This window comes from Alnus glutinosa, chromosome 1 (genome assembly GCF_958979055.1).
Source record: "Alnus glutinosa chromosome 1, dhAlnGlut1.1, whole genome shotgun sequence".
In the NCBI taxonomy this organism is placed as follows: Eukaryota; Viridiplantae; Streptophyta; class Magnoliopsida; order Fagales; family Betulaceae; genus Alnus; species Alnus glutinosa.
Window position 1 is genome coordinate 44,530,129 of NC_084886.1, and position 27,959 is coordinate 44,558,087.

At 38.9% G+C, this 27,959-nt stretch overlaps 2 protein-coding genes across 7 annotated transcripts; one reads left to right on the plus strand and one right to left on the minus strand.

Annotated features, from left to right (window-relative positions):
• The first annotated feature begins 416 nt into the window (after window positions 1-416).
• LOC133851897 (uncharacterized) lies at window positions 417-19,074 on the plus strand. 2 transcript variants are annotated; one of them, XR_009895853.1, is made up of 7 exons: window positions 417-1,311; window positions 8,992-9,047; window positions 13,196-13,305; window positions 13,411-13,570; window positions 16,584-16,673; window positions 16,782-16,874; window positions 17,827-17,870. XR_009895853.1 is itself a non-coding variant. In XM_062288526.1 (7 exons), the coding sequence occupies exons 1-7, from the start codon at window positions 552-554 to the stop codon at window positions 18,720-18,722; spliced, it is 1,347 nt and encodes a 448-aa protein (XP_062144510.1). In that variant the 5' UTR covers window positions 417-551; the 3' UTR covers window positions 18,723-19,074. The 2 variants fall into 2 exon arrangements, 1 of the variants encoding a protein (XP_062144510.1); XM_062288526.1 differs by lacking the exon at window positions 16,584-16,673 and adding an exon at window positions 18,687-19,074 and having other exon boundaries at window positions 17,827-17,958.
• Window positions 19,075-20,747: 1,673 nt separating this feature from the next.
• On the minus strand, window positions 20,748-27,868 carry LOC133851911 (uncharacterized). Of its 5 annotated transcripts, none has more exons than XR_009895858.1 (4): window positions 27,535-27,868; window positions 22,788-26,586; window positions 21,379-21,414; window positions 20,748-21,341 (listed from the first exon to the last, which is right to left on the minus strand). XR_009895858.1 is itself a non-coding variant. In XM_062288551.1 (3 exons), the coding sequence occupies exon 2, from the start codon at window positions 26,553-26,555 to the stop codon at window positions 22,827-22,829; it is 3,729 nt and encodes a 1,242-aa protein (XP_062144535.1). In that variant the 5' UTR covers window positions 26,556-26,586; window positions 27,535-27,868; the 3' UTR covers window positions 20,748-21,414; window positions 22,788-22,826. The 5 variants fall into 5 exon arrangements, 1 of the variants encoding a protein (XP_062144535.1); XR_009895857.1 differs by adding an exon at window positions 21,614-21,682 and having other exon boundaries at window positions 20,748-21,414; XR_009895854.1 differs by adding an exon at window positions 21,614-21,712 and having other exon boundaries at window positions 20,748-21,414.
• Window positions 27,869-27,959: the final 91 nt, after the last annotated feature.

Here is a 27,959-nt window from a genome sequence, read left to right on the forward strand (position 1 = left end):
TTTGTTTGTTTCTTTCTTCTTCTTCTTTTTTATTTTTTATTTTTTATTTTTTTATTTTTTTTATGCATGACATGACAATTTGACTGGTCTTGCATTGGGTTGACGGATGCGATGTGGCAAACTATTCTCATTTGTAACGAGTCATTATGATAACAAAATAATCGGTTTCAAGCGCAGATAAAAATCTAAAAACTTAATTGTCGAAATTGAAAATACGAGAACTAATAAAAACATAAGGACTAATTTTTGATTTTTCCCTAAACTTAATCAATAATGCTTAACCTTTTTCATTTTTATTTTATTTTTAAAATTTATGCCAAAAACATGAATAATAAAATAATAATAACCATGATGTGGGTCCGTCCAGCATAAGTATAAATGAAGAAAATAGAAGAAGACGACGGCGATGTTTCAGTTTCAAGTTTTCTTGTGTCCATAACGAAATTGCGGTCAGCCATAGAAACTACCCTCAACAATCATCTCAGCGAGAGCGAGGAAACAAGGCGTAGCAAAAACTCTTCCCTCCGCTCGCAACTCTCTCTGTCTTATATATGAACTCTGCAAACGCACTAACCCATATCCACTCTTTTTCACGCTTCCTACTCCCACACCACCACCGCACCCAATGCCTCGCCGCCCTCTCCTCCATGCGCCCACGACGACGTCGTACTCACCGGCGAAGGAATCATAAGCTCACCTCCACCACCACCACCACCTCCCCCTCCCCTGACGACGCCAACCTTCAAACCGTCATCGACCTCAACGACCTCTCCGCCCAAACGTCGTCGTTCCTCCATACCCTTCACCACTCCTCGCAATCACAAATCCACAAAATTGTTTACTCTGCCAGAGACGCTTACGAAGACCTCCGAACCCTGATCGCCCTCGACGATAACCGTCGAGTTATCGTCTCGTGTCGCCGCTCCACGGTATACTTCGTGGGCGGTCTGGTCGTTTGGAGCTTCGTTTTGGTCTTCGCTTTTAGGGTTTTGGCTAGATTGGGGCTAGCGTTTCGTCGGGGCCTGTCCGGGTCTCGAAACGGGCCGGTAGTGGTGCGGAGGGACCGGAGTCTTGGGGGAAGAGAGGTTGTTGTGGGGATGAGTGCCAATGTGGAGAGGAAAATTAGGGCTTCGGGCAATCCGCTATCGCCGGCTTTGGGCACAAATGCGGGAGTGTCGGGGAGGGTTTGGAAGAATCGTGTTCGAAGCCACGAGAAGAAGTTGCCGAAATGGTGGCCAGTTTCGATGTCGCGGCCGGGTTTGGTGTTGAATAAGGAGGAGTATCAGAGGGAAGCCGACAGGTTGATTCGAGGTCGGTGTTTGTTTGTTAAATGATTCTGTTGGTATTTCTGTTCTGCTCCTTGTTTTTGAATTCGTTAAGTATTGTTGGCTTGAATTTGGTTTTACTGCTAATTGCTGTTATTTGAATTTTACATATTTTATAATTATTGAAATTTCGTTGAATGTTCTGCTCAGTGAAATTTCTACTTTTCTTGTGCTCACTAATGGATAGGCTACTTACAACACTATCAGGAATGCTTGTAAAGTTTAGCTGAGTGATTGTTAATATTTATGATTGGTTTTTCAAATGTATCACTCAGGTTTGGGCTGATTTAAAATCATTTTGGATTGCAACTAAATTTCCCCTTGTTTGATGAGGTTAATAAGCACATGATTTCAGATCAAATTATATGTTTTTTTTTTTGGGTAAATACAACCCCCAACATTCTTATTGATTGAACCTAACTTATCAAAAAAAAACATTCTTATTGATTGAACCTGTGATCTGACCCTCCACCCTTGATTTGAGAATGGAGGAGATGCCACTTGAAATTCTTATAATTTTGGTGTTTTTTTTTTTTTTTTTTTCAATCAAAATTGTTTTGATTTTGATGGAAATGAAACTGTTTAAGACAAGACAGAAACTCTTCTCCTATACTGTCAGCTTTACAAATGTAGCAAAATGTTATTACCAGAACCCCTCTCTCTCTCTCTCTCTCTCTCTCTCTCTCTCTCTGTGACATCCCACATTGCCTGGTTATGAGAATGAATATGTGCTTATATGTATATTCGCACTCTTTTTGACACAACGCGTTTTAAAGTCGTGATGACCATGAACCTATTAGAATTCCATAGATAAGCGTGCTTCTGTGAGAATAGTATCAAGATGGGTGACCTCTTGAAAAGTCTGGTTCGGGGGATAAAAAAAGGACAATATTGTGTCGTTTCGGGAGGGTCGTTACAAATGGTATCAAAGCCATTGTCCAGCCTGAATTGGGGGGTGTGCACAAGCCCATAAGGTTTGTCAGTGGTTTCTCACTGCAATGTCAAGAATGAGGTGATCTCATAAGGGTCGTTAGTGGGGGCACTGGGTTCCCAAGAAGGGGTGATTGCGACGTCCCACATCGCATGCGTATGGAAATTTTATTTATTTATTTATTTTTATAAGTAATTGCAATTTATAAAAATAGCGCAGGGGGGTGCAATCCTTATACATGGGAAGTATACAAGAGAACCTCTAAAAGGGACGAACAGAGAATAATTTTAAAAAGTCTACATAAGTAAATACACTTAAGCTATAATGGGACACTATCCAAATATATAATGTATTGAGCAACCGCTTTTGTAGCTCCACCATAGATGTCTCTACGTCTTCAAAGAGCCGCGCATTCCGCTCCCTCCAAATACACCACAATAAGCACAAAAGAGTTAACTGCCAAGCTTATTTAGCATGACTACACCCAATCGCTGCCCCCCAACTATTCAACAACTCCAACACCATTCGTGGCATAACCCACTTTATCCCAAATAAAATAAGAATATAGCTCCAAAGATCCCAGTGATTTTGCAGTGAAGCAACAAATGATCAATAAACTCCCCATGCTTCTTACACAAAAAACACCACTCAATCACTATAATATTCTTTTTACGCAAGTTATCATGCGTCAATATTTTGCCCAAAGCAGTTGACCAAACGAAAAAAGCTACCCTTGTTGAAGCCTTAACACGCCATATATTCTTCCAGGGAAAAGAAGGAAAAAGTGGGCCATCTTTCCTAATAAGCTCTTCATAGAAGGATCTCACCTCATTCGCACCCTTTTTGACACAACGCGTTTTAAAACTGTGATAACCATAAACCTATCAAAACTCTATAGTTAAGCATACTTTTATGAGAGTAGTGCAAGGATGAGTGACCTCTTGAAAAGTCTGGTTCGCGAGAGTCAAAAGCAGACAATATTGTATCGTTTGGGGTGGGTTATTACTCTCTCTCTCTCTCTCTCTCTCTCTCTCTCTCTCTCTCTCTCTCACACACACACACACACACACACACACACACAACCCTTGATGATAAGAAATTCTTAACTTTAATAATCCATGTACCAAATGCAACTCCTCGAGAAACAAGTGGAGATCAATCCCATGAGTTTTCTGTTAGCTATAATTTTACGAGAAGTCTTAAGTTTTGATTTAAAAAAAAAAGGTTAAGTCAATTAAATAGTTAGGGTGTTATTCATCCGGAAGAAGAAAAAAAGAAAAAAAGAAAAGAAAGAGCATGATGGGTAGGTACTTCAATGAACAGAGTTAAAGTGGTGATTTTAGCCCTTAGTCATTTTTTACTGATGGACCTAGAGTTACTTTTATGCAACATGTCCTTTACTTAGTTTTTTATTTTTATTTTTTGTATTTTTTCCTCGTAAATATATTAAGCTATTTGATGGTGAAAGAAATATTTGGTGTTTTTTTTTGTTTTTTGTTTTTTTTCCATTTCTTGTTGCATCCAAACAAAGAAATTGTGTTCACTCTGTCAAATTTCTTTTTGTTCCAAAGATGAAATGAATCATTTTCTTTCTAGTTTAGTAAAAAATTTCACTCACTTTTTGCAAGCTTTGGTTCAAAATCTTGGCAAGAGAAGGAAAATCTTTGTGGATTTGTGTTATATGTTTAAATCTACTAGTTAGACAGTAGATCACGTCTTGCTACATTGTCTAGCTGTTAGAGACTTGTGGTCCCTTGTATTTTCTCCTTTTTCTAACTTTCTTTGGTGATGGTTAAATTGTCTTGAAGATGTTTACATGTTGGAGTGTGGAAACATATAAGGAGGGGGTGGGGAGTCTTTTTCAAGATTTGTTAGATATGAAGTGGAAGATGGAACCAAGATAAGGTTTTGGCATGATTTATGGTGTGGGGAATCAACCACTGAAGGAAAAAATTTCGGAGTTGTTTAGTATTGCTTGCTGTAAGGAGGCATTGGTGGTAGATCATTTCTAGTTTTCTAATGGAAATCTTCAGTGGAATTTATCTTTTATTAGACGTGTGGGAGGTAGACTTTGTGATTGCATTTTTTAATATGTTTCACTCTCTCTGAGTGAGACAAGGTGGCAGGGATAGTAGTTGAGGGATGCCATCTAAGAGGCAGAAGTTTGAAGTGAGGTTGTTTGATCAAGCATTATCCATTCCAACTAGTTCATCATTTCCTTATAAGGGTATTTGGAGAGTCAAGGTTCCATCGAGATTGAGTTTCTTTGTGTGGATGATGGCACTTAGGAAGATTCTGACTTTGGACAACCTAAGGAAGAGGAAAGCCATAGTGGTTGACTAGTGTTGTATGTGTAAAAAGAGCGAAGAATCCATAGATCATCTTCTTCGTCATTTTAAAGTGGCAAGAGAATTATGGACTTCAATTTTTCGCATTTTCGGAGTAGAATGGTTCATGCTTAGAAGAGTGATAGAGGAGTTGGCTTATTGGAGAGGTCAGTTGGGAAGTCGTTTCATTTTAGACGCTTGGAGGATGTCCCATTTGTGCTTAATGTGGTGCATCTGGAGAGAGCGGAATGCGAAGTTTTTTGAAGATCAAGAGATTTCAGTAGAAGAGCTAAAGAAGATCTTGGTCAAATCACGTTATATATGGATATGAGCTACTAATATCTCACAATTTTTTATTTATTTATTTTTTTAAGAAGAACAAAAAACCACAAATTCAAAAAAGTTATTTATTTTTTTTTTTTGCAATTACTTATCAAAAAAAAAAAAAAATTAACTTTTTTGAATTTGTGGTTATTTGTTCTTCTTTTTCTCATTAAAGGGTTTTTTCTCTTCTATACTTCATGTCTACTAGGGTTGCGCCCCTTTGTACTTTTAATGAAATGCATTACTTAAAAAAAAATTGATAAGTGATCGAGATTTCATTAAAAGCGTAAGGTACTCTTAGATATACAAGAAGTATACACAAGAAGCCACCTAGCTAGTAGAACTAATAAAAAAAAAAATGCAAGCTGTTTCTTGTCTTGTGCAGATTATTTGGTGTGATAGAAACAGTCAGACCTTCAATGCTGTTGGGCTCACTTAGAAATTAGAAACCTTAAGTCTATGTTCTGAAAATGTTGTGTGATTGGATTATTTCCTTTGGCAGTCTCAATGATCATTCCTTCTTGGATTTTCTTAAGTTTTTCAATCTTTCAATTGTAATTCAGGAGGCATCTTTATACAGAACTGTTGTACTTGATTCTTTCTTTAGTTATTAATAAAATATCCTTTACTTATCCAGATTTTTTTATTTTTTAAAAAAAAACATTTGCTTCCTAACAGTGTAAGGTACAACGTTTTTAGTCTTGCACACTCGTGACATATTTAATGTTACGCAAGTTGCATGAGTCATCAACTATTTTTCTAATGGAATCTTAGTTTTGCTACATGAAGTGTTGATTGGCTGGCAGATTTGATCTGCTGCTGCATAAGATGTGATGTGGTGCTTAAACTTAATTAAAGAAAGCATGTAAAGTGAAGGCCAGTCCCTACTCTTTTTTTTTTTTTTTGATAAGTAATTGCAATTATTGTATAAAAAGCGCAGTCCCTACTCTTTCTATGTATGTATTAAGCTGTTATCTCAGCATGCCCTTCCAGATTTTGAGTAGTAGCCCAAGCTGAGTTCTGTAGCTCTCATCTAAATGGGCATTGCTACTATTGAGTGTATAATCTAAAATTTCAAGAACATTTTGTGAAGTTAATCTATTAGCAGCATAAGAACAGACACATCATAATTGTTATATATCTCCGTGGATTGTGTGTGCATAAATTTTTTTGATAAGTAAGATAATTTCATTAAAAAAAGCGTAAGGCGCCCCTAAGTACACAGGAAGTATACATAGAAGCAAACTCAGCTAACCCACATAAAAACCCAAGAAAACCCACAAGAAACCCACAGGAAACCCACAAGAAAACCCCTAACAAGCATAAAAGGAACACCGAACCCAACCCCAATACCCCAACAGGACCCCCAAAAACCAAAGGAAAAACCCCAGAACCCGAGAAAAACCCAAGAGAAACACTCCTCAAAATAAACCAAGCAAAAACTGAACCCGATGGATGACCCACAGACCCACCCAAGCAATAAAGGCACACAACTCTACAACATAAAGTCCTTTCCTATCCTGCGCCTAGCGGAAGATTTATCGTCGTCATAGTTGATAGAGCTATGCAGATTTAGAAGCTCCCTCTTTCCTTTAGACTTTTGGCGCGATATCATCTTGTCACGCTGAAATTCTTCTTCCATGGCATCCCAAATAGCCAACGCCTCGTCCCCAAAAGCATCCTCTAGCGCCCAATCCAAAGGCGACACATCCCAAAGATCAACGTCCTCCTCCCAAACCACAATCTCCCCGTTATGATCAAAACCGATCGGCCAATTCCGAGATTGGGAGAAGCTATTACCCTCAACGGATGAAGAAGTGGAGCAACCTCTAGGAGGGGAGGAAGGCCTGACCATCCCTACATCGATAACCTTCCGAGGCGAATCCATAATGGCTGGCTTATTTGGGCGGGGGTTAAGAAACCCTTTTTTGAGAATGCCCGTCTTCATTGGAAGCTCTGCAACTTTCTTCGTTGGAGTCTCTACAGCCGAAACCTTCTTAACAGCTAAGTCGGCAACCATCTTCGATGCTTTCAAGGAGTCTGAAAGAAGCACCTCGTTCCACTTCAACGAAACCCCTTCCCTGAGAACCCTCGCCTTCTTGATATAACTATGAAATGGCTTCGAGACTACGGGGAACGAAGAGCTCAATTTCTCCCCCAACTCAGTCGCTCCAATGGAAGGAGGGGACGTGAGTTGAGAGGCCGCCACAGAAGCATCGACCGGATTGCAAAGCAGAGGAGGGGACACCAGAGCCGACAGAGAATCAACCTGGACCACCGGAGGAAGAGACACCTGAACCGGCGAGGGGGGAAACCTGAAAGGCTTAGAGGCAGTAGCCCGGCTAGGTACTACCTTCAAGCAGCTAGACTCTTCCCCTGAAAATGAAAATCGAGCTGGAACAACCCTTGGAACAGCCGGTGACGGCGCCGGCGCCGGAAGAACAGGAAGCACCCCTGGGGCTTCAAAACCTTCCCCCGGCAAAGGAACCTCCATACCCCCATGAGGAGAACGAACCAGAGAGAGCCCAGAAGACGACGTCCGAACCGGAGAAGCCTCTGGAACTGCCGGCGAAGAAGGCTCCGGCCGAAGAAGAGCAAGAGACGGCGCCGGAAAAGGAGACGCCCCTAGAGCTGCTATACCCTCCTCTAACGAAGGAGCCACCAAACCTCTAGGAGAAGGCCGACTGAGAGACAACCCAGAAACAGACTCTGGCTTCAACTCCGGCGAGATTGTAGACGATCGAGAATTAGGTATCGGCAAGAGTCGGGCCAAGCGAAAACCAGAACGTTTTCGACCTAGGCCAAACCCGACAAACCGGCCCAAAAAATTCTTAATAGCCCGACCCAAGACCGCTTTCAACCCGTTGACCAGCTTGCTCCACGTGCGCAACATCGAAAATTCGAAATTCGAATTTGAATTTGGAGAAGGCCTTTTACCCAGCGAATCAAGCGACCGGTCTTTAACCAACGGGTCAGCCGGACGAGACTCCACAGCGAAGCAACCCACCGCCGAGCTCAGTACTTGCTCAGTATGACTCGTCGCCGGGGGGGACACAAGAGCTACCGGCTCCTCCGACGATACCCTCAACCCAGAACGATGATCCCCCTCGGCGGGCAGTTTTTTCACAGCGTTGGACGGAACCGAGCACAACACCTCCGCAAAAGATGGTCCCGTCCACTTTGAAGCCAAACCCAAACTCGGCCCTAAAGCCTTCGCATCCTTCTTGGTCGACGAAGACGAGGGACAAAGCCCTGTACCCACCGTAGTAGAGAGGAAATCGACAGCCTTACTCAACTCTCCGTAGAATTTCTGCCATCCCCTCCCTCCACGACCCTCAGGGATGAAAATTAACCCTTTTCGACCGCCCAGCCCAAAAGTTGTCGCCTCTAAGAAGCGCCCAGCTTTGTTCCCACCCGTCCGAGCAATCAGAACTTTTGAGCCTTCTCGGAATGACTTGATAACATCTTGTTCTTCCGGTATACCCAACAGCATCTCCAGTGTCGCCGCTAACCATTCTGAGCACTGAACACTCAGGACAACCTCGCCCAAAAACCTTTTTCTCTTCTCCGCCACCCTCAACACCGACGCCCCATCCAAAACCACGAAAGCAAAAGCCTTCGCCTCCACAGTAAATCTCTTCTCCATCTCGCTACATCTCCATAGGAGATGCAGTTCGTAGATCTGCAGCCCAGTAAAAGGCTGGCTCTGGCGTTCGTAGATCTGTAGCTCACTTCCCTCTTTGATGTCAGGTTACTTGTGACTTGACTCTTCCACCTTGTTCATTCTTAAAACATGCCATTCCTCAAAGATTTCTCAAATCCATGAACCAAATTTAATTTATGCACACAATTTATATATATATATTTAATTTATTTTATTGTGTGCATAAATTAAATTTGGACTTTTGGATTACATATCTATTCTGTTTCGTTGTCCATTAATATCATAAATATTTTCACAAGCTTGGTCTTATTGCTGGACTTTGTGTTTTCTGTAGTTAAAATTTATGGATTTTTTTAGTTTTCTTGATGTTTATGGTCATGCTTGCTTCTTCAAATCATAACTCATCCACTTGTTTTCCAGTGATCATGGACAATAGAACGAGTGGAAAGGACATAATGGATGATGATATTATTCAGGTCAGTGCTATTATGTATTTCTTTGATTGTCAAGTTCAGTATCATAAAAGATTTTTAGAGATACACATCTTTTATCCTTTTTTGACCACCGAAACAGATTTTCGATACAGAAAATCTATTATTTTCTTGAGATGACCTGTTTGTTTTGTCCACGTACTGGCGTTTGGATACTGAATACCTAAGTAGATGAATGCAATTATATGTCTGCATGTATTGAAAAATGGGTGGCTGTGTTTGGGTGCAAGCATGCCTGTGTATGTGTGAGTCATGTAACTTCTTTCTGAAAGAAAGATCATCAGTGGAGGAAGCCACTTAGACAGTATAGACCTGATGTGTTGCGGTCCACATTTGAAAAAATGTTTCTGCGAGATCCATTTATGAAAATTGTTTGGTAAACTTTTTGAAAAGTGTTTTGTGTTTTCAAAGAAACAAATACTAAACATGCTTATTTTAGAAAAACACAAACAGGTCTGGAGCTTATTTATAAAAAAATTTAAAAAGAGAGAGCGACTGTGTGGCCATCCTTAGTGGAGAAGGGTGGCGGCGCAACCAACCCTATCCGGTTGAGGGGGCCACATGGGCCACTTCTGACAAGGATAGAGGTGGTTGCGTGGAGTGGTGACGCCACCTCTCTCTCTAAAAAAAAAAAAATCTTTTTATAAATAATAGGGTTAAATACCCTATTGGTACTTGAGTTTTAGGCTTTTTTAAATTTAGTACCTGAGTTTTCATTTGTTTCATAGGTGGTACCTGAGTTGGGTAAAAACCTGTTTGGTACCTCTGTTACATTTTTCGTCAAAATATTAACGGCTTGTTACATGTCAATTGCTGAACTCTGGTATCACCTATGAAACAAATGAAAACTCAGATACTAAATTTAAAAATTAAGTGCCTGTTTTCTCAAAATATTCCTATAAGAAGGTGTGAAAAGTTTTCTTAAGTGTGTTGTGCTTTGTTTTTTGTGTTTTGAAAAGTGAATTTTTTGATAAATGTTTTGGGAAAAGTGTGTTTTATGTTTTGAAAAGAGGAAAGAGTTTTTGAAATCTATGCAAATCTTGCCCATCATGTCACACCATGTGGAAAGTAAATATGCATGCAGTACAAATGCATGTGTATATGGTTGGGTGAGTGGTTAGTCTAACCCTCTTCTCAGAGTAGGGATGAATCTGCTGTTATACATCTTATGTGAGAACCTTTCATCTTGAACAGAAGTCCTTTTTTTCAACTTAAAGTGCAAAATGTTCATTGATCGTCGTATTTTCGAGGATTGTGAGACAAATGTGTTCTTTCTAAAATCTTCCCTTTTGAGATCTCTCTTGGGTTACTTATCAAAAAAAAAAAAAGAAAGGATCTCTCTTGGGTTGGGTTCTTGTTAATGTTCCTAACTTTGTCTCTACAAATTTGGTCGATTTGATTAGCTTTTTATATTGTAGCAGCTTATAGGGTTGAGTCCATATTGTATACTCTTCGTGTCGTGGGTTTAAACTTTTTTTTTCTCAATAAGATCTGAATTATTTATCCCAAAAAAAAAAAAAAAAAAAATTCTATGTGGGCTTGGGTTAGATTTGGGATGGTGAAAAAGGTCCTCACATGAGTAGCCAGTTTTGAATTATGTTCTGATGTTTCAGAGTGAGTCATAGGACTTATTTTGACCTTTAGTTTGAAAAAAGTTGGTAGAGTACATATTTGTGCAGGACGTTCACTTTGAGTAGAGAAGCTATTATTTAGAATACATATAGCCAAAATGGCAAACAAATTAAAATTTCACAGTTTGTAGTTAATTCAGTTAATTTTTTTTTTTTTATAAGTAATTGCAATTTTATTAAAAAAACAGCGTAAGGCACCCCTAGTACACATGGAGTATACAAGAAGCAACAACCTCATCACCAACCCGATAAGGAATAGCCCACAAAACAATCCAACCCTAAGCCCCTAAAGCTCACAATCCTCAATCATATTCCATCGCCTATGATCCTCACCAAGGGCAGAGAGGAAAGCCATAGTTTTATCCCCCTTATCCCTGAAAATCGAAGAGCACACCAAAGACAACTCCAAAGGAGAGATAGCCTAGAGACCACCCGTAGAATTGAGAGGGCGAGCTCGACTAGAACAACCCCCGCCTGAGAAACCACAGTTTGCCTATGAAAGAGAGGACGAACTCGACTCTAGAAACCCCCGCTTGAGAAAACCCACATCTTTGTGTTTTCCTTGACCTACCACCAACTTCGGCTTCCTCCCTTTACGCTTGTACTGAATCAGAGGCTGGGACGTGGGTTCTTCCAAGGATGAGAAAGGAAGAATCCTCCCTTTTAGTGAGCTCATCACAAGGGAAACTTGAGGACCCAAGGTAGAAGTCTCCGACCCACGCCCTAAGTCCATAGGATCATGAACATGGGGAAAAAAGCACAGAGGCATATTATCATAAAATTGCTTCTAACCAGCCTCTGAGGAAGCCATGGGAGAGACTGGAAGAGGAAAATGAGAAGAATCAGTGCCAGGAATCGGACCCGAATCCGAAACCATATTTGAACAAATACCCGAAATCGAATCCAAACCCAAACCCAAACCGGACTCCACACCTACAAAAGTGAAGCCACGTCCCACCGAAACCAACCCTCTCTTCTTCTTCCAAATGGGTTTAAACCCAACCCGAGTACATTTAACACTTGAGGAGCGATTGGGCTTCTGTCCTAGCCCAAAAAGCTGGGCCACAAACGAAGCAACCCGGTCCAGGTTTGATCTGAGGAGCTTTGACTTGAGGACCTCGAGAAGAACCTTCAAGAAACTAGGGCTATCCAGCTTCAACGTCCTGCTCTTTTTGCCACCATAGCTCCGGATCGTCGATTTCTTCTCCATCAACCCCGAAGTCTTCACCTCCATATCAAAACAGTCCCTCGCCACTCTCAAATCCTCTTCGTCTCTGAACCATGACATCAGCAGCAGATCCAACTCGCACATCTCCGCCTTTGGTCTTGATGTAGCAGCGATCTCAACAGAGAAACTAGTTGTCCCACGCACCGCCTCTGGTAAGACGAAGCCACCCCACCCTTCTCGGTTCTAACCCCGAAAAGAAACCCACTGGAAAAAAGCTGCATCTTCTTCCAATCCGAAGTTGCCATAGCACCCACCAACGACCCAGACGATGACTCTAGGACCACCACCATCTAACTCAGCTCACCCGCAAATCGCCTCCTACCCCGTCCATCTCGACCCTCTGGGAGCCAAATAGACCCTTTTCGGCCACCAGCTGCGAAAGAGGACCCCTCTAGAAACCTACCTACCTAATTTCCCCCTCTCCAAACAATCACCAGCTTCCACTCCTCACGAAAAGACTTCACAAAATCCATAATACCCGGCGACTTAAACGCCTCCTTCACCGTGTCTGCCAACCAAGCGGAACACAACGAGCCCAATACCACCACCCCTAAAAAAGACTTCCTTTTTCCTCCAAACACAGAACTGAAAAACCCTACTTCACCGAAAAAATGAACTCTTTTGCTTCCACGACAAATCTACGCTCCATGACAAGCCTCGAAACGTCAAGCTCTGAAAAGCCGCATCACATAGTACGAACAAGAAGAAACAAAACGGGGACATAAACAGTCTACCTAAACGAAGAAAGAAAAAGAAGGAAGAAATGGTGATCTAAGGATGGAAGTTAGCGGGACGCGCCTGCACGCGCCATCGCTAGCGGGGGGAGAGAGAGAGAGAGAGAGAGAATATTTGCGACATTTAAGTTAAATGTTTGTTGGAAACAATGGCTATTTTTGTTCTTGTTGAATCTTAGATGTTCCCAACAAACCAAAATGCATATAAAAGACAATTAGTTTATATATTGGATGCCTTATAGACATTCTGATTTCAGTCTTTGTATCTTAGTATATACTTATACATAAAGAAAAAACCTTTGTATCTTAGTACATGATTCTTATTTTTCTACTTACAAAACCTTCTTATCATTTTTCTCTTCTCTGTCTGTGCTTCTATTGAACTAATTTACAAAATTTGGAAAGAATTGTATGGTGGAATTCAAACCAGTGCAGGAATAACTTTTTTGCAAGTATTTTATCATTTAGTTACAATATTTTGTTTCATTAACTGACATTTCCATAATGCATTGGACTCCTCTTTGCCTGTATGGTGAGCAGTTACGTCAATTATGCAGGACATCTGGAGTAGGGGTCACTATTGACACAAAAAATACACGTGACTACTTCTATCGTGCTTCCATTGACTTGGTATTAAATGTTTGCACCTGGTATGTTTTTGGGTCTGCATAAATCAAACACCATAGGTAGTTGCTACCTCCAGTTTTTATCTGTGCATGTTTTCCTGGTGTTGTAACTTGTTGAGGAAATGGCAGGGCACCAAGTAATATCACCTCTGTTGAGATTGATGGTGAAGATGCTCGGCAATTTGTTGCTGGGCTTGCTGAAAACATTGGGCTTGAAAACATTCATGCTGCCAGAATTGTGTCGGCAGCTGTTGCTTCACGTACACGTTCACGCTTTTTACAGTCATGGGTAATTCTTCTTCTCTCAGTCTTATGAATCGATAACGTGTTTGGTAGCATTTGGATCAAACAGTTTATCCTCTTGTGGGTGTAGGCATTTCTAATAAGATTATATTGTGGTAAAATCTAGAGATTTTTTACTATTTCCAGATGGTGCAGGGTTTTCAACATTATTCTGCACAAAATCCAGACTATTTGTCAGGGTGTGCAAGATACACTATAACATTGCACTTCTGAGAACTCTCTAGATCCCATTGTACTTTTGGAACACTTTTAAAGTTCTGATTGTTTTGGGGACCTCATGGCTAGTATTTTTGAAATTTCTCTTTTTCTTGAGATGCTGGAATTTGTTAGATCCGCTTTTTGCCCAAGTGTTATTACATTCTTTGTTCCAAGAGGCTAGGCTGGAACTTTGATTGAGCTCTCTCTTTCTCTCTCTTCATTTAGTTTATGTAGCACTTCCTCTTTTTGCAGATGATACTATTTTAGTTAATGTTGGGCTTAACCCTAAGTTGGGAATCTGGAGGGATGTTTTATAATCTAAGGGTTTGAGGTAAAGTATAACTTAAACTGAGCATATGGAGTGCAATTTTAGTGAAAGTAGAAATTGGTATAGAGGGATAATAAAAATTTATGTTCAAGAGATACCGAAGAGTGATAATTTTCGATGCTTGGATCAATAATTCAAAAGGATAGGAGATTGAGCAGGATGTGACTCGTAAATAAGAGTAGGGCGGATGAAGTGGAGAATAGCATTGGCAGTATTAGGTGATCTTAAAATACTTATTTAGTTGAAGAGAAATGTAAATAAAATAGTGACTTCTAAATTACCAAGTGTGTTCGTGTGCAACAAAATATCTTAAATGTGAAAAATAAAAGAGACAAGATATTTGTTGACGAAGTGGAAACTCTGTGAAGAGAAACACCACTTCGGGGCAGCCAAACCCAAGAAATTCATTATCCAATGACAAAGCAAGTTATAAAGCATTCGTACTCACAAAATCTATTGCAGTAGTCATACATTTTAACTATAACACGAAGTCCATCATAAACGCTTCACAACCAAGTCTCTTACTTGAAAGGGTTTTTGATGAATTTCTTTACCTTAAGGCCAACCCTTAAGATAGACTTTACATGAACAAAGAGCACATACTAGCAACGGCTTGAGAGCTAGTTGATCTTCAAATCTCCCTAAACACCCTCTCTAAGCACTATGAAATTCTACACCGAATTCTTACAAATAACAAGCTTAGAGCCCTCTTTATATAGGCTTCAGAAAATCTAATTCTAGACAAATTCGGACTCTGGCTATGACGTGTCCGGATGGAAGATAGCTTTGTTCGGATGGTCTTCTGTGACCGCCTTTCCAAAATAGCGTAATTCTTCCCATAACAGGTTCGTGTCTGAACGGCTTGGCCGAGCGTCCGAACGGTCTTCGCTGTAACTCCTTTCCGTGCTTGTAAAGGAAACCCCAGAATATTCTGGAATGCTGGATAGCGTCTGGCCAAGTTACCACGTCATACGGACGTCTTGCAAAAACTTCCTAAATAGTGTCGACTGAAATCCAACTCTGTGTAGAAATTGGAGAGGCTTGACCTAGCATTTGGACGGTGTTGCCCTGACGTTCAGACATTGTAGGGCGTCCGGACGCCTTCAAAAGCCCGTTCGAACGGTTGCACAAGAACTAGCTAGCTGACTTGGAATTTGCATAGAATCTTCATAAACATCTTCTAGAAACTTGTGAGAAGGCACATGGCTTGAAATAAATATTGTCAATATAACTTGAAGATTCTGAATAAGACCGATTATCCTGTTAAAATGCAACCATTACATAAAGTATTTTTGTCAACCAAAATGTTGCCAACATAAAATACTAACAAGAAACATTTATAGGGTCACACAGACCCGCTATAATCTATGCTGGGATGTTAAAAAGTGACATTTTAATGAAATGAGCGTAACTAAAATTAGACTGGTAAATGGAACATATGATGAGATATTAAATAAAGCCTTCCCTTCAAAGATAAGGGTGACTCCCATTGAGGAAAATATGTGAGAGTCATGTAAGATGGCTTGATCCTGTGCAACGGGTATTGTGTAGTGTAATACTGAGACATAGTAATTTAATTCAAGTGGTGGAATAAGATAATGTGTAGAAGGTAAAAAATGATATGTTAAATTGGGAGGTGATAGAGAAGATGGTTTCAGATCTCTGATAGAATGACAGACAAAAAATATAACAGAAAAAAAAAATGTGACTGACCCTAATCAGCTGACGAAGACCTATGGAGTCGTCCCAAATTTAATGTGGATTGATAGTTGATTCAAGTTGAATTGAGAACCTGCTCCCTTTTTGTCATAACCACAACCATTGGTAAGTTCTTAAGGGGATTTACTGAACTAGAAAGAATGAAATGATTTAATTTATCAATATTTTATTTGAATTTCTTTATATGATTCAATGGCTCTTTGAACTCTTCTATACAGTAATTATTATTGTATGTAAAACTGTAAAAGCTTGGGTACATAAGAACGAAGTTTTGACAAATCATGGGACCAGAGAACAGTGATTTTAGTTTTTTTTTTTTTTTTAATATTTAATATCCTGTCATTGATGAATTATAGTGATTAGAATATTGCCTAAGAAGTGACTGTTTAGTTCAAAAACCTAAATATCAATAGCTCTTCTGTATCTAACAAATATTTGTGGTGGCTTCACTAGGATGTTTAGTCTTTTCCTAATGCAATATTTTCATACTTTAGTAAAGTTAATGCGGCCCTTAATTGTCTATTTCTATTTGTCTTTCTATTAATGAATTATGTACTTATAAAAAAGGGTAAATTACACGTACCTTCCTTGAGTTTTGGGAAAATATCACAGATTAACTCCTATTTTAAGAAATGATACTGCCCCTTGAGGCTGCCTTGCTGTTTTTCTTGTCATCTAATCAATCTGGTTTAGTGACCATTAGCTGAGTTTACTTTGGATGGGAATTTAATTTGAGAGAAGAATTTTGTCACAGTTTGTAATGGCACATGAGTGGTCGTAAGGGTGTATCTGTTATATGGATCACAAATCTCAAGGAACAGATTGACGTTTCTGAAAATAAGAGGTAAGCCTTGACATTTCTCCAAATGTCGAAGAAGGTTGGTGTAGTTTACCCAAACAAAAACATTTCTAGTACTTTTGTTATGTGGTTAAATTTGTGTTTTGACCTCAGGCTTTGGAAATGCAAGGAAAACATGCTGAAGCAAAATTGGAATTGTCAAAGATATGCCTTGTTCTTCGGATATTTCCTCCCGACGAGTTCTCTGTATGTGTTTTAGCTTTCCAATATTTACTGTGCAAAGTTCAGAAATATCACTTTATAATCGTTCTTTTTTGAAATATTTTTGTGGAATTTACCTTCGATGATAGTAGTAAAAAGCATTTTTCTTGTATTTTTTACAGAGTTGCCATTGTATCTGACTTCATTGGTACTTAGGAATGCAGATACTCCCAATTCTACTCAGTTTCCAATTATCTATAGCTCATCTTCATTTCTCTTATAGCTGTTTATCTGACCTTGGTGCTAGCAGTCTTCGTAGTAGTTCTGTTGCCGGTCTTCTATGCAAACAATAAGATCATATTAACTGGTCTTCTGTCTTACTCCTGTTGAAATCTCTTGTACCTACTTCCTTCCACAGTTAGGTAGCTTGGAATGATTCAAGCAAGCCCATTCATATGCTTCCCCAGAGGTGGAAGCTGTAGTAGCAACTTTGACCTTTTGGTCTTTAATTGGTCAAGCCTGAAGGTTCTTATTTTGGCATAGAAGCTCAACAAACTTCAGGTGTTTAAAAATCTTGGTCGTATGTGGAGGTTGTTAAGTTAGCTACATAATGATCTTTAAGCTTGCTGCGCCTTACTGTTTGCAAATCAAATACTGGGCATATAAAATGGTTGTGTTTTTCATTACTCCTGGCTGTTACTGCTGAAGTTGGAAAAGGGTTGACCTTCAATAAATAGTTTAGATGCCTCTTCTGGCTCCATTTTATATGGACTTTGGCTCATGTTTCTAGAATCATATATATAGTTTTATGAATGGAAATTATGGTTGTTTATGGCTTCTGAGTTATGAACAATACTTAGATAATAATATAGTCACAAAATGTATTCTTAGTAATCCTAATATGCTTGCTTTACGATTCATTTAATTTGTGGTTGCAATAATTTTGTGACGAAATACCTCGGTTTCTATGTGATTCATGATGGATGTGTTTCTGCAGCCTGAGATGGAGATGGTTGCTCGAGGCCTAGAGAAACATTTGAAAGTAGAACAGAGGGAACTTCTGTTGAACATGTTTGCTGGGGTTTGCGGTGAAGAGAGTCATAGAAGTGCAACAGAAGCTCTGGGTTTGGTGCGTCCTTATATTTCTCTCTCTTGCCAAATAGAAAATGCTATACTTGGACATTTGTTATGCTTTATTTTATTATTATATACCAACAATATCTACCACTGTTGCAACAGAGGCAGGAGCAACATAAATCGCATAAAACCAATGAAGTTGGTTTTTTTTTGGGGGGGGGGGGGGGGGGTGGGGAGGAAAAAAATGCATTAATCTATGCCTTATCTCCCACATTAAGCCAACAAGGATCAGTCGTTTTGTGGTTAAGATTTTATTTTATTGCATCTAATAGTGTATAAAATGTCCCATCATTTAAAATTATGAAATGACCATGTGACTTTATGTATATCGTTAGATGTAATAAAATAAAATTTTGACCATACTTCTTCGTGTAACACTATCCCTTGTAGACCACAACTGTACCATTCTTGGGGTCAACCATCGAATCAAAATGTGTCACAAGTAGTCATGTTCCTCTTATGCTTGTCATCAAATCTGTCGTATTTCGTACCTGGGGACAAAATATTATCATAGTGAAAAGAAAATAAACAAAATTGAAGTGACTGATTTTGATTATTTGGAGATGCCTATTATTGAGGAAGTCCACTAGATGGAATTGTTGGATGTCATATTCTCAGATGCAGCTTATTTATTGCGTTTATTTTGTCACGTGATTTTCTGATTTTATTATTATTATTATTATTATTATTATTATTTTTTCCATCTTTTTTACCTTGTAGATGCCCTCTCCAGAAGGTGTTGGCGATCTACAGTAAAACGAGTAGAAGTAAAAGAACTTTGTAGCAACAAAATGGAACTACAAATTCTCTTGAATGAAATCTTACATGGTTAGATTGTATATCTGGATAGTTTATATCTCATCATTTTCTCCAAAATAATAAATAACCTTTTTCCTCTTCTTTTTTTTTTTTTTTTGGTGGGGTGGGGGTGGGGTGTCCAATAGGCGATGATCAATTATCTTATTGTCATGTGGTGTTTAACTTTTGTAGCTCGTTTCTACCTACACAGAATTTGTCGCTGTAACAAGTATTCAAAAGAGCAGCATTCTCTATATCAAATGCTGGGTATATTAAATATATGTTTTGATAGGAGAGCTCTTACGTATTATTTGAGAAGAAATGGTAGGTGGTTAAAGTTTTGCAATAGGATAACTCTCAATTTCAATTTCAATGTCACTTGAAATTGAGAGGATCTATTTCATATTCTAGATTAGATTTTACAAATATAATGGTCATTTCATTTAAAATTGTAAATAACATATCACCATATATACTAATATACTATTATAAGCAAAAAACCAAAATCTTGACTATGAAATAGATTTTCTCAATTTCAAAGGATCCTATTTCTTCTTTTGCCGATTCTCTAGAATCGAATCATTCGGTGTCTCCTTTGCCTCTTTTATACTACTTCAAGACTAGAAGAGCTCCCTTTCATTGACTGGATTAAAGACATTTTCAATGCAAATGCGATGGTTTTCCTGAAACAAATCCTTGTATGAATATTTGGTTCCAGATTCTTTTCACCTGGCTTCTCAAGTGAAGAAAGTTAGCTGGGATGATCTGGCACTGGCAGGTTGGAAATCTCTCTCTTCACCCCAAAGCATTCTCAAGATCAACTTTGACACTGCTATTAAATAATTTTTTTCCTCCTAAGCGGCCAGTTATTACAAATGCCCTAAGGTGAAATCATTGATGCATGAACCCAAATCAATTCCCCTTGCGATCCTTCTACAGGAGAAAGCCCTTCCTTGGGCTGGACAGCCAAAATGATCATGCGCTTGCTCTCTCCACTAGCACTTTGACTTCGGACCGGAGAATGGCTCCAATCATTTCGTATGCTCTTGAACTGCTGCTTCTTCCTCGCTTTCAAGTAGTATTCCAACCTCCATGTTCCCCTCCCTTAGCCCCTTTCTCTTCTTTTCTTTCACACAAAAAAATAAAATAAAATAAAATAAAATCTATTGATACTTGTTCGAGACTAGACTAGTAGCCAATCCCTTCAATGAACAAAATAAAAATATAAGCATGTTGCATCCTGTATTTGCAACATTGAGGTTTCATAGAGTTTCCACCAATTATTGGGATTCTATGTATAATTGATCACTTAATATCTAACTATTTTATTTCCTGTCTAAGATTTTGAAGATCATGGATATCAAATCTCTTCAAAATACTGTATGAAATTTGAGGGGTTTATGCATGCAGGGTGGAAGGTGTAAGTACCCCATAAATCGTTTAATGTTACCATATTTCCATTTTCATCGAAGGGTTGTATCAACAAGATAAAGAGGATGGCAACATTAGAGAGTCAATACACATGGTGGCACCACACGTATTCAATCATTCAAACGTGTGCAATTAATTATTCTCAAAAAAATAAATAAATAACATTGTTCAGATGAACCCCTTTTCGGATAATAGTCATCCAATTAATTTTTAGTTTTCACTTACGAAAACAAAAAATACAAAACATTTTTTTTTTTTTTATATATATTTATTTTCTTGAAAACATGTGTGATTACTGAAATGATAACCGGTTCTAAAATTCATAAAACAGGAACCAATATCAGATATTTGTCTAATAGATTTGCCTAATGACAACCATCTCAATGGTTGCTAAATCTGTATGGCATCCTCGCAATGCTCGCATGGCCATTGCCACCCATGGAGCCCTCCCTCCAGCAGGACCTTTTTTCTTCTTATTATTATTATTATTATTATTATTATTATTTTATGTTTTAGGTTTTGAAATGTTATTTCCAGATCAAGTCAAAACACTTTTCATAAACGCTTTTTTCAATTTCAAATATAGTCCCCACACACAACACTGCTCAATTTTCACTTTCTAAAAAACACAATCAAAAACAAATTTTGAAAATTAGAACAAACACAGTAAATTTTCTGTTTTCCATATCGTCGATCCATATCCCAACGGCAAGAAGTAGCCATCTGGCCCTTCTATGCCGGCTCTCCTGACATCAATAATAGTGAAGAACCATCCACCTCAATATGACAACTCAATTATCTTCCATCAAAATTGCTCGGGCTAGTACCTCGGTACTGTGCACTTGAGAACCAAAACAACGGCAAAGCAAAACGGGGAGCATAGGCTACATGTGTCAAGAAATCATGTACACATGTTACCAATAATTCTAGGGTCGTGCATTTGGAGTTCACTATCGAGGAATGGGTCTGAACGGCCCTGCCCCAGTAAGGTCCACGTGATCAAAAAAATTTTACAAACAATTCTCGATCATTAACCTCTGAAGAATGAGACAGCCAGGCAAGCATAGTGCAATAGTAAACACAGATGGTTTCCGATTCTGATAATTTCTTCTCAACTTCTTTCACCAAGCTGCAATTCCTTTTGTACCTCGAAACAAGATACCCCTAGGCCTCCAAACATGCTCCTCCACCAAATCCCTTTAGTGTGAAAGGAGAATTACTGCTCAGATCAATAATTTTTGTCAATAACTTTCACCCTTTAAAGCGACAAAAAGTGCTGCAAGTATACCATATTATAAAGGCACTTTTTCTATAAAATAATTGTATTTCACTTTCACAATAAATGCATGAAAAAATAATTTTAGAGGGACATGAACTGTTATTAAATACGAAGAAAGAATACTAGCCAGTGCCCATACCCAAGTCCATGACTACTAGTGCTCAATGGTTGAATTTAAATTCATGTGATCAGCTACCTCGCATAATTCCTGGCCCATATTTACTGGATTTGAGAAGTCCTTCAAGCATAGAAATAAAAATGACTTTTAAAAAAATGAAATATAGAAGTCATAATGACTAAGCATATGATTAAGAGTGTGAAGGGGATGCAGTCTATGTACGCAGGACAAGACGTATCAAAAAGTTACACCCAATAAGTAAATAAGAAAAAATATAGAAAGAAAATAAAAGAGAAATTGTAGCTCAGATTCTAAAAGTCTACAAAAGGGCCGGAAAGACCAAAAGACAGATGCACCAAATCCCAATGAAGTAGCAAATGGTCCACTGTTTCACCACTTTTCTTACACATATAGAACCAACTCAAAAAGAGAATATTTGCCATCTCAATTATGTAGATTATTCATTGCAATAGACATACTAAAGGCACCATCCAAGTAACAATGATAACAATAAAATATTGCAAAAGACAATAACAACGCATATGAAACTGACGTTAATTGTACCTCTAACTAGTGGAAAAATTCTGAAGCCAAGATCGATAATAAATATCTATTTAGTAACTTCCTAGAATTATTGCAAAGTGATAACTAAATGGAAGCAGCTGTAGAAAGGTAAATAAATCCTAAAGGCACCAATCATAAAAATTAAAATCCACAGGTCGGTTGAAACAAATCCTACCAGATGGATGAGAAAGTATTACAATGAAAAAAAAGGATAAATTCCAAATCCTCAAAGAAGTGTAAGCGCTTGTGTAGTACTGCATAAACATATATACGGGATCACCATTAGCCTCTTTTGAAAGTTTCCTCTTACTTAACAATTTAATAAAATTGAAGGGGGGATACTGCACGTAAGTGGTAAACAGTGGCAAAACAGTTGTATTTTAGGGGCAGAATTGTCCTTTCACATTTTTAAGGACAATTCTGCCCCTTAAATACAACTAACTGGATCCCCTCCAGTTCATTTGAACTGGAGAGGATCCAAATGCGTCAAATTAGGGGGGAGTTGACTTTGAGACTTAATTTTGACCTCAATACTTAATAGTGTGTTTGTATCTACACGAGCATTTGAGCAAGAACAGAAATAAAACTAAAAACATTACGTAATTTACAAATAGAAAAGCAAGAAAATTACCTCTTCACCTTAAATCTGACCTTCTCTTCTTACTCTACCTCAATACATCCTGCCGGTGCACTCTATAGAACCACAAAAGCAACTCTTCTTTTTAATATTGCCATTTGAATCACGAACCTGATCTATCATGTAATTGTAATGGTAAGTCAGCTCTTGCAACGGAGGAATGTTTTCAGCGGCAAAGAGCATTATGTGAGGAATCCTATTGTCCTCATGATCGTATAGGACATTTTGTGCATACAAATTGGGAGAACAACTGTGGTTGATGAATCTCCCCACATTGCCATACTGCGCTGCATCAATGGTGAAGCCACCATCCTCCACAACTTCACAGGAAGTTGCCTGCACATCAGGCATAAGGGATGAGAGTCCATCCCAAAGAGAACTGTCATTGTAGTTATTCCCAATATCAAACAAATACTCATCATTGCCGGTTCTTCGTTCAGCCTCCTTATCTTCAAGGAGCTCTCCGATATACTCACAAATAAAACTTCCTGAAGGAATCGAATTAAGGGATCTCACACCCCATCCCCTTGATTTGGTTTTAAAAATTTCAAGCTGAAATTTGATACCTTGCTGGCTGACTCTATTATGGCATGTAGAAGGGCACTTGCAAGAAGGACCACACTCATAGACGAGGGGCTTTGCTTCAACTATAGCCCCATTATAGTTAAATGGGATTTCTCCTCCATTCTTGACAGCACAGGAACATTTCTCAGAATCCGAGCATCCATTAATACAGTCACAGCCCTTAGGAGAGACAGGGCGGCACCAATGAGGATATATCATGCTAGTAATGTATTTAAATGGTGCAGGTTTCTCATCATCTATGGTGTTCACAACACAAATGGGAGTTGACTCTATCCCTTGTGAGATATCATCCACGCAGAGACCCTCCCTAATTTTGAATTTCTTGGACTTTTTGACTTCTTTCCAAGCGAGCTCTGGTTGACCTGGAATTCTGTCCAACTGAAACTTGAAAACTAGTTTACCATGTGGCCCCAAATCCTGCCAATATTTCTCCACCAGATATAGCCCATCATAGATATATGTTTTTCCATTTGAAGACTCAGAGCCACGGATCACCCTAACAGGATTCCTTTTATGCATGCTATTCTTCAAAGCAAGGTTTCCCCGTTCAAGTTTCTGATCTTCAGGTTCTTTATCAGTATTCATCACATTTCCTCCCTGGCCCATATATGTCAAGGAATCTGAATTATCCCAATCATCATCATAGCCCCCAGATGACACAACACTAATTGCAAGGATCTCCCCACCATGCTTCATAAAATCTATTCCAGCCATACTCGGGCGATGAAGGCCAATAATATTAAGCTCAATCCTGTAATGAAACTCATCACCAACTTCAACACCTGGGACAGATCCCAAGATTTTTTCGCCATTGTTAACAAATTTATTTTTATCCTTAAGAATCTTTGATGCTTTTTGATCAACCCTTCTATTACCTTTTTCTCGTTCCTTTGGCTTTGCTTCTTCTTCCTGCAAAAGCTTCCTACAGACAGCTTGGAACAGACGCAGTGTCTCCCTCACTTTGTTTCGAGTAATTGCATCACTGTTGTGACTTTGACCACTTATTCCAATGGGTGGAAGGTTTACACCAAAACTACGTGGTCCTGGAGCCATATGAAAGTCTAAATATTCATCATCATTCTTAGGAGAATCCTCCTTAGGAGAATCCTCCTTATCCCTAACAACAATTTGACCCATACCTTGATTAGCGGTGTTTCTTGAAACAGATGAGTTCTTTTTCTTAGACTTTACTCCAGAAACTTTCGCTTCATCCTTTGTCCTGACAGCAGATTTATGTTTCCCAGGCTGTAGAAAACTATATTTCTTTCCTTTACCTTCATTTGCAATGCCAGTTGGGTATGGTTTATAGGCCCCTTTCCCATTCCTCCAAGGACAATTTGGAGCAGCCATCAGACCTAGCACTACGACCCTGTCCAACACAGGCTCCTGGTCCACCTTCATCTCAAAAGACCTTTCATATCCATTTTGCTTCCTGATTTTTTTAGTAGCACGCCCATCAGATTCAGCTCCAACTCTGTCCCCAATTTTCACAGAAACATTCCCCTGAAATTTTCTCTTCTGTGCATCTGTATTTTGAACATCCTCTCCCATTCGCTTCAAGTCAGTTTTTTCAGTCTCTTCAAATGGCGGCTTGTCACCCATATCAGAATTACCTTGACCCAAACTCTTGTTCTTCAGAGAAGCAAGCACTTTCACAGTCTCTACCTTACTGAGATGTGGGGCGTTCCTTCCAAACAAGGGAGGGAAGTCTCTGATGGCTGAAACTTTTCTTCGTGGAGGATACTTTTTGGCCATAGTCTTCCTCAAACCATTGTCATTGGGACCACCAGATGGTGACCAGCATTTAGAACCACTAGGCAAAAACATCTCTTTCTTTGAAGCAGAAGCACCCACCAAATGTAAATCCTTTGACAAATCACAGGCTGTGTCTTCTAAACCCTTTACAGGTTCACTCAACCCTGCATTGTTCAAAGCTTCCAAAGCTAGTGACTGCATTTTTACAGGTTCAGCATTCACAGATTCAAGTCCATTCACCTCATCAGATGAAACGACTACTTTTTCTTCTTTTGATGTCAAAACATTTTTTTGCTCAGGCATCTCTGTAGACTGGATTTGTGGAGCAAATGGTCCACATACTAGTGGAAAGTCACAAACAGTAGACACTTTGTGCTCTAAACCCTTTACTGGTTCACTCAACCCGGCATTGTTCAAAGCTTCCAAAGTTGGTGACTGAATTTTTACAGCATTAACATATTCAAGTCTATTCACCTCATCAGATGACACAACCACTTTTTCTTCATTTGATGTCAAAATATTTTTTTTTTGCTCAAGCATCTCTGTAGACTGGATTCGTGGAGCAAATGGTCCACATACTGGTGGAAAGTCACGAACATCAGAAACTTTGTGCTCTAAACCCTTTACAGGTTCACTCAACCCTGCATTGTTCAAAGCATCCAAAGGTGGTGACTGCATTTTTACAGGTTCAACATTCACAGATTCAAGTCCATTCACTTCATCAGATGAAATGACCACTTTTTCTTCCTTTGAGGTCAAAACATTTTTTTTTTGCTCAAGCATCTCTGTAGACTGGATTTGTGGAGCAAATGGTCTACATACTGGTGGAAAGTCACAACCAGCAGAAACTTTGTGCTCTAAACCCTTTACTGGTTCACTCAACTCTGCATTGTTCAAAGCTTTCAGTTTAGCATTCACAGATTCAAGTCCATTCACCTCATCAGATGTCAAAACAGTTTTTTGCTCAAGCATCTCTGTAGACTGGATTTGTGGAGTAAATGGTCCACATCCTAGTGGAAAGTCACAAACAGCAGAAACATTGTGCTCTAAACCCTTTACTGGTTCACTCAACCCTGAATTGTTCAAAGCTTCCAAAGCTGGTGACTTCATTTTTACAGGTTCAGCATTCACAGATTCAAGTCCATTCACCTCCTGATCAGATGAAATGACCACTCTTTCTTCCTCTGATGTCAAGAGATTTTTTCGCTCAAGCATCTCTGTAGACTGGATTCGTGGAGGAATTGGTGGAAAGTCACGAACTGCGGAGACTTTGCGCCTCTTATACTTTGGTGCACTAGTATGAAAAGAACAATCACCATTTTCCATTGCCGATTTTCCCAATCTTCCTTCAGAATGACTACCGTTTACTGATGTAACTGTTCTAAGAGACTCTGAATGCAGCATATTCTCCATAACCCCCATTCAAACTCCCAAAACAAATCAAAACAGCACTCTAAAGCAATCCAGAAACCAAATAAGTATTAGTAAACCACACTAATTCCAAAGATTAAACAACAAATGAATATAACATTTTGCTTGTGGACAAGACAAACAGAAAACAAAGGAGAACTCGAACTCTTAGATTTTGGTTTCTCAGGTCAAACCAAAACACTAAACACACAGGAATGAACAAAGAAAAGAAACCCCCATCCAGAACATATATAACACTGCTTATAAAATTAAACCAAAGTTCCACCAGCAAAATAACCCTTCCCTTCTAGTGACTTACCAAACCACAGAGAAAATTAAAACGAAAATAACATTCAGGATTTCATGGAAAACGCTGTGTCCGGTCCCCAGATCTAAAAAAGAAAAAATCTACCAACATTCAGAAACTTAATTATCCTCCTTCCCAACAATTTCCAAATAACTAAAACGTATATGAAAGATACACCTTTATGTATTCAACCAACACAAGGTGAGGAAATTGATGCTCGGAGCATATATTAAAAAAAGAAAACGGTCTTAAGAAAAGAACCTAGCCATCCTTTCGATTTCAGGAACACGATTAACAAACCTTTCAATAACGCGAAATAGCATATTATTTGCGATATCTACGATCCACTAATCTATTGGGTCGCAAACAATAAACAATCTAGTACTCATTTCTAACAGTCCCTTCATTTTCCTCTAATGTCTGAGCAACCAAACAGAATTTTAAAAACCGTACACCCGATTTTCGGCATATTAGGATAAAAATAAATAAATAACGGAAATTAATCCTCAAATTCGCATCAAATTTGAAGTAAAATTATTGTTCAAAATTAAAAAATATATATATATATATAAAATTAAATTAAATTAAAAAAAATGCAATAAAAGCTTCTAAGAGGTTAGTGTCCCACAGAGAAAGAAATTTGCATACCAATCGGGAAAATCAAGCAGAGGAGAGAAGACGAACCATGGACATATAGTTGACCAGTGATTTTCAGAGGAATCAACGGCTCGTAATGGTTGGAACCCGATGGATAATGTTGGAGATTTAAACTGCAATCCAAGTGATCGCATGAACCGAGCAAAATTAGGTTTTCTTTTACCACAGGAAGGGAAGGCAAGGAGCCGTGAACCGAGCGAAATTAGCAGAGTGAGATTTACATAGTGATACATGCCAATGGTAAGATCATTGCTCTCTATGTGCTGTTTATGCAAAACGACGCCGTTAAGGTGATGCAAGGAATATGGTTCTAGGTTCTAATAAGTTCCAACTTCTAATTACAGTCTCCTATACGCAATCAAACAGGTATGAACTATGAAGTACTGGAAACGGATCCTCTCCGCCTATCCTTTAATAGTGGATGGCAGAATTATCAAATAAAATGTAAAAAG

What these genes read in the sequence shown, in the direction of transcription:
- LOC133851897 (XM_062288526.1), top strand. Translation starts at nt 552, where the DNA reads ATGAACTCTGCAAACGCACTAACCCATATCCACTCTTTTTCACGCTTC. An exon ending in AGCCGACAGGTTGATTCGAG is followed by an intron (nt 1,312 to 8,991) that starts GTCGGTGTTTGT and finishes CTTGTTTTCCAG; the next exon opens with TGATCATGGACAATAGAACG. An exon ending in TGGATGATGATATTATTCAG is followed by an intron (nt 9,048 to 13,195) that starts GTCAGTGCTATT and finishes TATGGTGAGCAG; the next exon opens with TTACGTCAATTATGCAGGAC.
- LOC133851911 (XM_062288551.1), bottom strand. Translation starts at nt 26,555, where the DNA reads ATGGGGGTTATGGAGAATATGCTGCATTCAGAGTCTCTTAGAACAGTT.